Here is a 9,296-nt window from a genome sequence, read left to right as displayed (position 1 = left end):
GATCAGGTGAGCGCGTGCTCATATTCTACAGTTGTCATAAGAACAACCAGAAATGATTGTCTGAACATCAAAACTATCGCTTCTCTGTTGAAATTGTGAAGTGTGTTAATAGATTCAAGGGCGGGTATAACGTAGCGGTTAGAGGTTCCACTTCCTGTGCGATCGATCGAAGGTTCGAATCCACCCTAGTGCTCACCAAGCCTTTCGTCCCTCCGGGGTCGATAAATTGGTACCAGACTTGTCTGGGAGGATAAAAACACGGACTTGACACACCGGCTAGCCACCGCAAGTCATTGTATAGGCCAGTTACACGTTCGTAAACCTCAAGCGATTCTGAATTGAAGTGAACGGTGGGGCGCATCCCAAGCGGATTGATTAACGCCAGAAACTTTATCCTTTTATCCTTTCTTAATGGATTCTTACTAATGCTAGAACATGTTTCCTTAGGTTTTTTCACAGACAAAAGAGAGAAGGCCGAGAAAAAGAGTGTTCAATAATCAATATTCATGACGTGTCTGTATAGGAATGTGGTCATAAGAAGTAACTTTAATGGGTGATGCAAAACTCTTCTCATTATCCGGAAGAAATAATCAACAACTTTCAAATGGGTCCATGAACGACTCGACAATCTCTTTTATAAGTCAGAAGCGCCATCAATGAATCTAAAGTAAAGGAAAGAATCTCTCTGAAAGACTGGACATCGGAACTATTGGAGAATGTCATCACGGAAAGCCGATCTGCTAAAAGCCGTCAATTTTGTTGTTTCTGGACTGTTGTCTAGTTACCCGATGGGAGAGCTTTTCCAGTACAGCGCTTAGTCCCATAGTGTGCGATATCTTCTCATTCCTACATGGCGACAATATCGTAGTTGTTCCTATTTTGATAGATGAACAAGTTTTGGGGGAAAACTTACCGCACTCGCTGTCGTTGCATGTACAAGTTATCATTATAACCGCTTTGGTTTTTGTCAATGTACAAAAGCTTATCAAACTTGCCCTTTCTGATGCTGTGCTATAAAGTGTAAAAATGAGGTTTCAGTAAGACCTCAGTTGCCAGCTTTTAAAGCGTAGCTGTAAGTCTTTAGTTCTAGTGTCGTCTATGTTGTCAATGATTAGCTGAAAAAAGACATGCATCGATGTCAACGTGGTACATAAAGCCCTCGCAATTCCGTCTGCAAGGTCTAGCTAATTTTGGTATGTACTACTAATGAAATACTGCTCAAAGATAATTTCTGCAGTGGGGTAACCAACCTTGAATTTTGCTATTTTGCTGCAGAAAATATCCTCAACGATGAAATACTCGTTGCGCTTGTGTGGCAAGTGCATATGCCGAGCAGTGTCTGTCCACGTCTTCGCTGCGCAAATGAGACGCATTAAACGCTATTCCTGAATTGTGCATTCAACACGTACGTCTCTTTCTTTCCAGGCAGGTGATTTCATTGACCAGCGTGATCAGACGGAGAAAGCTTTGGCGATTTAGTATCACCTTGTCGTATTCGCATCGCAACGGCATGGGGGGGGGGGGGGGCAGTGATAAAGTCTGTTGCAGTAGTACATTGAGTGTAGCAATTGGCTTAAGTCTTCACATATGACGCATCTACACCTTAATCGACTAGCGTCGACAGTATTCCATTCGCATCTACAATGCTTGAAGGATTTCACATAGTCGACGACAGTGAGAACAAGGGACAGATGATATTCCCGCCAAACCTCTCTGACCCTTGACGGGTTCGATGTGGCCCATGCAGCAAACACTTTAATGAAATTCGGCTTGTTCTTGAGGTTATACTTAACTTCTTCCAACGTTCTGGACGTGCACAAGTAGACCCTCACTTTTTGGAGACAAAAAGTCATGTACGTCGCTAGAATTACATGAAGTGGATGGCCACCAGCCAGAAGAAAGTCTGGAGATTTAAAATCACGAAAGGAGGATGTGCCAGGTCTCATGTTCTTGACTGCAACTAGCACTTTCAAAGGAAGAAGTCATGGTGAAACTTCAATAGCGGGAATGATCCGGCTGGACACAGGAGTTGACCGACGGAAAAGGTTTGAGTGGAACCTTCATAAACATTTCTATCAGATTCATAGATACTCTCCAATAACCGATGTATGAGAGCTGAAACAAGACTAAATACTTGCATAATGGTGGGTGGATTCAGCGGATAAACCTGTTTCTGCTGAGCCAGGACTGATTCATGAGATCCTTGTATTCCGCACTTCGGGCTCAAGTGACAGGGAGGTGCAAGGGAGGTTTGAGTCGCCTCCAACAAATAAGCCCTATTTATCAACTCGTGGAACAAAGGGGCAAACTCCCAACTCCGTATCACCTCAGATTCCTGGTATGCTGCCTTTAAGGTATGAGAGTGATGAGTTAAATAATTTATATTTTATTCAATTCTTTACCCAGGCATTTCTCTCAGCTATGAAAGGTTAGAGTTAGGACTAGAGTCTTGCAACCTGCCCATGGGTTTCGAAATTTACACATGTCACAATAGTAGAAAAGAGCCCCCTTATTCCGAAGAGAAGCCTAGTACGGTAGCGCCAGAAAAGACCGGATTGCAGGAGTCTTATAGGCTACCGAAACGAAAAAGGGCCAGGATGACGATTTGTACTTATAACGCACGTACGCTTGCATCGGATGCGGCCATCCAAGATCTGATGATGCATCTCAATGCCGTATATAGAGGTGGAGAAGAACTGTTCTTAGGAACATACGACAGTAGAGTTGGTGAAGTTGGCGTCCTCGTCAACACGAGTATGGCAAAGAACATCGACTCTTTTGAACAACTTACGACCCGAATCGGACGTCTGCGGATGAGAAGATGTGGTCCAACGCCATCTTTAACTGTCTTCGTCGCTTACGCTCCAACATCAAGCTACGAAGAAGAAGAAGTCATAGCCTTCTATGAGGACCTGGAGAAGTTCTACCGAAGAAAACTATGCCTTCTACAAAGTCATAAGAGGAACGCCTGAGGAACTTCACATCGGGACCCACGGCCTACAATGGAATGACCAGGGGGAGAGGCTCTCTGAGTTCATCATGACGACTAAGACCATCCATGGGAACTCGCAATTCCAGGAGCCTTCCTCCCTGCGCTGGATGTGGGAGTCACCCTGTGGAGGGGACCGTGATGAAATTGACCACATCATCGTAAGTAAAAGTTTCTGCTTGACGGATGTGGCTGTTGTGCCAAGGTTCTATACGGGATCGGACCTTCGCCTCCTCCGAGGAAGATTTTCGTTTACCTGGAGAGAACAGAAAGCTGAGAAGCTCAGAGAGCGAAATCCCGGAACTATCATTAACTGGGATCATTTCGCTACACTAGCCGGCTTTTGTGAAGATTCCGCAATGGGCACGAGGTATATGACCGGCTCGCTGAACACCTTCACGACTGCACGGGGAAGACCGAAGATTTCAAACCCCCAGGAGACGCCTGTCTCTCGAAACTCTTGAGCTAGCGTGGTGCAGCACGAGGCGCAGGCAACCAAGGACTCACGTCTCCAGCTCGCAAGGGTTTGCAGAGAGGCGATACGGGAATACCTCAGAGAGGAAAGAGCAGAAGTTCTAGCTGAAGCTGTAGAAGGAAAAAAACATACGCTACGCCCCTCGAAACTTTCCCAATCGCAAGACGAGGTTCAGTGCTTTTCGGAAACCAAATTTAACAACCATAGCATTGAGAGGGGATGCAAAAAATCATTCACGACTTCTACTCTGATCTCTTCGACAGTTATGCCCAATTGCCTCCTCACAATGTGAGGGAAGACGGACATGTTATTCACGAGGTTCCACCCGAAGTACGACATGCTATCATGTCGGTAAGGAATCGTACAGCACCCGGTCCCGACAGCATAAGATCGGAACACCTGAAGAACCTTCCGCCAGTACTCATCAGCACCCTGGCAAGGCTCTTTACGCGTTACCTGTCGGAATGCAAAGTCCCTAAATAGTGGAAGAGCAGCAAGACCGTGTTGTTGTATAAAAAGGGAGATCCACATGACATCGGCAACTATCGCGCAATCTGCTTACTGTCCCTTATCTACAAGCTCTTTACAAGAGTGATCTTTAGTAGGATTGAAAAAGTGTTGGATGAAGGACAGCCATGCGAGCAAGCTGGGTTTTGAAAAGGATTTAGCACGATTGACCAGATGCACACTGCTTCGAAACTCATCGAGGTAGTACAAGACGCCGCTCTTTCTCCCCTTCATCGACTTAAAGGGGGGTCAGTTGAGACTCAACTCAGACTCAGTTGAGACGGAAGCGGTCATTGGAAGTCTTGGACAACCAAGGCGTCCCTACTCAGTATATAAAGGTACTTCGAGAGTTGTACAGTAGCTTCACGACCAAAATTTCGCCATTCTTCAAAAATATCATCATTGACGTGAACAGGGGAGTCCGACAAGCTGGAATGGGACGACATGGGAATGAAGGTTGACTGAATGAAGGATGATTGGGTTCCCCGCGATATTAAGCGCACTACAGTAAGACTGCCGAGCCGATGGTCAGATTTCTTCACGAAGTCCTTGAAAGAAAATTCTGATGTTTTTCGTGTCCCACGCGAAAGGAGGAGCCACTGGACGATTCTGGCATGCGATCAAGACAAATGGCTCGCTCGACCAGTTCGAAGATCAACGGGAGTTAAGGTGATCAAAGTGATAGGCATGCCTGTTCCCTCTTATTCTAAATGAGTACTGAATATCTGATTTTTCAATGTATACCGTGGCTGCTTTGCTGGTGGAATGGCACAAAAAAGAGGATAAAAAGTTGGTAGAACATGCATGAACTACATGAACTAACATCCCCTAGTTCGTATATCTGAAAGTTTTTCTTGAGTTGAAAGCTAAGCAAGTGTAATGTAAACAAGGAAATGTCTGTATACAAGAAAAACTTCACTTGTTAGTTATGTGATGCTTGTTCTGTTGATGTTTATCTTTAAACAACTACTGGTCAATACAGCTACTAGTTCTTCTTGATCTCAGGTTTGCCTTCCTCTTTCTTCTCCTCATTTGCCGCAGTAACCGCTTGAATCTCAGCTTTGACCGCCGCTGTCGCAGTTGCAGTAGAGTCCACTTTTGTTCCCTCGGTCGATGCGGATGTAGCAGTAGTTTGCTGCAATTTCCACTTAGTGGATTCTCATATGTAATGTATCCTTCAAAAAGAAAAGTCATTACTTTTACATATTATGAACACCTCCACAACACATCAAATTTCTAATTTTTATATCTTATGATATGTTCTGTATAGATGTTTGCTATGTGTACTTGTGAAGAGAAGGAACAAAACTACAACGAAGTCATGAGCTTAAGTTTTTGTGATTTATATGCGACCACTATTTCTTTATATACTCACCGTTCTTTTGAGATTAATTCGGAAAATAGCGCAATGGACATCATCGACTTCTACCTGACAGTAATCGTCTGCTTCAGCAATGAATTGTAGCTTCTAAAGATGAAAAAAGTGTACAGTTGAGCAGTTCTACTTCTTCCTTTGTGCTTCTCTTCCAACGTGAAATGAGAAACCGGTGGCTCGGTGACACTGGACAAACTCCCGAGACCAACCTTGTCGCTGCAGAGTAGCGTGTAGTCGTGATGATCCTTGAGTTTTTCACTGATTGAGGATAAGCTGCTGCTGACATTCTTCTTTATGTTCTGGAAAATTCCTCCTATTGTATTGAAAAAAAAGTTGCACTTTCATCTCTGCGTAATTAAAGTGCAATGGCATGAGAATTTTTAAGAGATTTTAACCAATCAGAAAATTGGTTTCTTCCCCATGTGGCTCACACTGAATTTGTTTATTTTCTTTTCTCTTTTCTTCAACATTTTGGATTCTCATGAACGTTAGAGAACATATAAAACCAAAAAATACACAATTTACACCCACTTCACGGAGAAGAAGGCGCAGCTCTTCACTGTTGCACTTGCTGATATCTTCAAAAGATATGAGATTGGCGGCTTCCCTCTTTTTGCGGCCACATCCTCCGCATCCTTGGAAAATTAGAATTGCGTTTGGATATATTCGCACTTATTTCATAATGTTAAATAGTAATATGTACTCATACGTCAAATTGTGAATACAATAGATTGTAAAAGAGGTGAAGGATTTTTTTTTTCGAATATTGGTTCGTAGATAAAGAACCAACTCACGTTTCTCACTAAAATTGAAACTAACGTGGCAAACTATGTAGATCATTCCGCAGCAGTTTTTCGAAGAAAGAATTTCAGTTTGGCAAATAAGAGCTATATTGGACATAAGAACTATATGGAAGAACATTAAATAATTGTATTAAATTGACACTGACAAGGACATTAAATAACTAATTACTTCTCTCTAATTGAAGTATCCAAATTTTAGGTTCAGGTTTGTTTTTTTAGTGAATGGGTATCGTAACCAATTTGGAAATATCCACGACGTGTCGCGCACAAACATCTCGATAACTATCTATTCATTATGCCATCCATGAGGGATCAATGTGCATCATTGACTTGCTTTTGCTTTTTCTTTCCAACCTTTCCGCAAACGTTACCTTTTTAAAGAGAACGTTTGATTTCGGTAACGTTTGTTTACAAAAATATCGCAAAGAATTCGAAATTTTCTTATTCCTCCTCGCACTTTCTACCATTATGTAATGGGACGGCCAGGTGGAGTCAGATAAATGAATTGTGTGTATCGTATACTAAAGAGGAACGAGCAAAAACCGGGCTACAATTCACATACTGTGTTTTGCGAAAGAACAGCCTGATTTTTCAGTTCCGAAATCATTTTGATGGAACTAGCCCTTTGAATTATTTACTAGAGCAGCACTATAACCTATGCATACATACATATATGCATACCATATACACATGTATGCTTACTGGTGTATTTTCTCACCTCCGCCACATCCTCCGCCTCCACCTCCGCAGCCACCTCCGCAACCACCTCCTCCACCGCCACAACCGCCTAAATTTCTACAAAAGTAAGAAAACTAGAAACGTTTCCTGTTGGATTCTGTACTCCAATGTAGTACTTCGTTACTCTTTCTTAAACATTAACTTCAAGTGCCATGCTTACCTCCACCTCCGCAGTCGCATCCTCCTCCACCTGAAAATTCCATGTAAAAATTTCGCTTTCTTCAACACTGCACTATGTTATTACAAGGTTGTTACCTCCGCAACCTCCGCCGCCACCGCAACCTCCTCCACCTGAAAACTCAATGTGAAAATTTCGTTTTCTTCAACACTGCACTATGTTATTACAGGTTTGCTTACCTCCGCAACCTCCGCCGCCACCGCAACCTCCTCCACCTGAAAACTCCATGTAAAAACTTCGTTTCTTCAACATTGCACTATGTTATTACAGGTTTGCTTACCTCCGCAACCTCCGCCGCCACCGCAACCTCCACCGCATGGTGGTGGTGGTGGAGGGGGTGGAGCACATCCACCTGTAAGCAAATTCCTTAATATTGCCACAATGCATCTTTGTGGTAGACTCAACGATGCGACTTATACGCTATACTTTTACCTCCACATCCTCCTCCGCAGGGCGGTGGTGGACAGCCTGAAAAAGAGGTAGGTTGTAGCTTTGGTTGTAGGTTTTAAAGAGCTACTCATCGGCTATTCGACTTCTTATACAAATTCTTGAGGCCAAAGTGCGCTAAGAGATTTCATGATTAAGAAGACTTTTCAGAAGCAGAATTGATTCACAATGTGGTGGTGGACAACCTAGAAGAACGTAGATTTTAAGGTTTCCGACAATTCGAGATTTCTGTATAAATTCTTCAGAGACAACAAAAGTGTTTCACATTAAATGTAATAGGAAATTCGGTGAGAGATTCTGTAATCTCATAAAGTAATTAACTCACATCCACCACCGCCTCCTCCTCCTCCACCACAGCAACATCCACCTCCGCCGCCGCCAGTCATCGGAAAGAGGAACGCTGCTGTGGATGCGCTGAGCAGAAGCAGTGGCAAAAACTGTCTCATCTGAAAAGAGGAATATCTCTAGAATTGAGAAAACAGGTTTAAAAAAGCTTAAATCAGAATAACACAAAGTTGATTTGCCCTTTTGACTGTGCATTTAATACTAAAGAGGGATTATTTGACATAACTCAGACAGATATGGCCAAGAATCCCAACCGTATACGATGTGTGGAGTCTGTGCTAATTACTTGAACGTATGGTAATAAAAAAAAGTCCCTTACAGCTTACTCAAAGGATATAAAAAGAATAAAATAGAAAACAATGAAAAGGCTCACTTATAATACTGGCTTGTCACCAATTTTTTGTTTCTAATTATTTTTATTACCCGATCGCAAAAAGAAAAACGAAATCAAAAATATATCAGCGTGCCCAGAAAACTTATAGTTACTGTAGAAAGTAATAGCTATACAAAAATAACGGTATTTCTAAGAGTATGGGATCTCTGACAGAAGATGGTGGCACATGCATTATCGTTCCCTTTTATAGCTTCGCGACTTGTCAGGTGCTATCTAACAGCTTGTTTTCTTTGTTTATACCAGTAGCGCACCAACTGGCTTCCACCAAACAACAGTGGATATGTGGAGACCATGATTAGATTATGCCTCCGCTTTGTGCGTAAAAAAGTTCCGTATCAATTTAGGAACGCTAAATCTATGATGGAAAGAATTAAATATTCTTCTAAAACCCTAATATTACATGACTATTATTTCTCTTTCACCAAATTGCTCTCATAATCTGAAATTTTGCAGCGCTGTTACAAAGCACAAACGAGACTTAATCACATTTTATAATTCCTTTTGTGATCACTCAAAAGATCAACTCTTTCGTCTGTCCTTTAAAAGCAGCATACCACGAATCTGAGGTGGTGAGGATTTCAGGTGAAGTATTTGTGTACGGGATCGTAGAGTATTGATAGAAGGGTGATTCCGTTCATTTCTTCCTAATTGCCGTAGAAAACGGCCCGGAAGATACGAGCGTTCTGGCGCATTATTTTCTTCTATAAGAAGTTTGGTTGGAGCGCGCCAGCCTTCTGTGTGCGCCGCATATTCCGGACTGTTTTTTACGGCAATTAGGAAGAAATGGACGGAATCACACCCCTCTCCATAATTTACTATCCCGTATAAGAATACTCCAGCTAAAATCCGTACACACCTCAGATTCGTGGGGTGATGCCTTTAATAGTCACGCTTACATCTGCTGCCATGGGGTCGCCAGAAACATAGCAGGACGGTAGATGGAACTGAGCTGTCATGTCACGTCATTTTCAAAATCACGTTGATCCCTTGTCATGGTCATGACAAGGAGTCGTTGTGATTTTGTAAATAATCTTACTAAATGAAC

General features: G+C 42.6%; 6 protein-coding genes across 8 annotated transcripts in view; 4 read left to right on the top strand and 2 right to left on the bottom strand.

Annotated features, from left to right (window-relative positions):
- Positions 1-1,373, bottom strand: part of RB195_026568 (uncharacterized protein) — a gene marked incomplete at both ends in the record, with an annotated part of 6,598 nt that extends 5,225 nt beyond the window's left edge. Inside the window, 2 exons of the mRNA XM_064177060.1 lie at positions 914-1,011; positions 1,251-1,373. Coding sequence (XP_064071066.1) covers positions 914-1,011; positions 1,251-1,373 — 221 coding nt within the window. The remainder of the gene's footprint in view (positions 1-913; positions 1,012-1,250) is intronic.
- Positions 1,374-2,462: 1,089 nt separating this feature from the next.
- RB195_026567 (uncharacterized protein) lies at positions 2,463-2,972 on the top strand (the record flags this gene model as incomplete). Its single annotated transcript, XM_013438500.2, has 1 exon — positions 2,463-2,972. The coding sequence occupies one exon, from the start codon at positions 2,463-2,465 to the stop codon at positions 2,970-2,972; it is 510 nt and encodes a 169-aa protein (XP_013293954.2).
- A 127-nt stretch (positions 2,973-3,099) lies between these two features.
- On the top strand, positions 3,100-3,453 carry RB195_026566 (uncharacterized protein; the record flags this gene model as incomplete). Its single annotated transcript, XM_064177059.1, has 1 exon — positions 3,100-3,453. One exon carries the CDS (start codon positions 3,100-3,102, stop codon positions 3,451-3,453), a length of 354 nt encoding a protein of 117 aa, XP_064071065.1.
- A 230-nt stretch (positions 3,454-3,683) lies between these two features.
- RB195_026565 (uncharacterized protein) lies at positions 3,684-3,947 on the top strand (the record flags this gene model as incomplete). The annotated part of the gene is made up of 1 exon (XM_064177058.1): positions 3,684-3,947. The coding sequence occupies one exon, from the start codon at positions 3,684-3,686 to the stop codon at positions 3,945-3,947; it is 264 nt and encodes an 87-aa protein (XP_064071064.1).
- Positions 3,948-4,956: 1,009 nt separating this feature from the next.
- On the bottom strand, positions 4,957-7,293 carry RB195_026564 (uncharacterized protein; the record flags this gene model as incomplete). 2 transcript variants are annotated; one of them, XM_064177057.1, is made up of 8 exons in its annotated part: positions 4,957-5,106; positions 5,347-5,439; positions 5,556-5,645; positions 5,878-5,981; positions 6,868-6,936; positions 7,048-7,077; positions 7,143-7,178; positions 7,245-7,293. In XM_064177057.1, 8 exons carry the CDS (start codon positions 7,291-7,293, stop codon positions 4,957-4,959), a joined length of 621 nt encoding a protein of 206 aa, XP_064071062.1. The 2 variants fall into 2 exon arrangements, with proteins under 2 accessions (XP_064071062.1, XP_064071063.1); XM_064177056.1 differs by lacking the exons at positions 7,143-7,178; positions 7,245-7,293 and having other exon boundaries at positions 7,048-7,090.
- A 30-nt stretch (positions 7,294-7,323) lies between these two features.
- On the top strand, positions 7,324-7,962 carry RB195_026563 (uncharacterized protein; the record flags this gene model as incomplete). 2 transcript variants are annotated; one of them, XM_064177055.1, is made up of 3 exons in its annotated part: positions 7,324-7,544; positions 7,663-7,685; positions 7,826-7,962. In XM_064177055.1, the coding sequence occupies 3 exons, from the start codon at positions 7,324-7,326 to the stop codon at positions 7,960-7,962; spliced, it is 381 nt and encodes a 126-aa protein (XP_064071060.1). The 2 variants fall into 2 exon arrangements, with proteins under 2 accessions (XP_064071060.1, XP_064071061.1); XM_064177054.1 differs by lacking the exon at positions 7,826-7,962 and having other exon boundaries at positions 7,663-7,711.
- Between the last annotated feature and the right edge of the window lie 1,334 nt (positions 7,963-9,296).

Source organism: Necator americanus, assembly GCF_031761385.1.
Source record: "Necator americanus strain Aroian chromosome Unknown Necator_2022.05.29.01.11, whole genome shotgun sequence".
Taxonomy (NCBI): Eukaryota; Metazoa; Nematoda; class Chromadorea; order Rhabditida; family Ancylostomatidae; genus Necator; species Necator americanus.
This window is presented reverse-complemented; position numbering and strand designations above follow the sequence as displayed.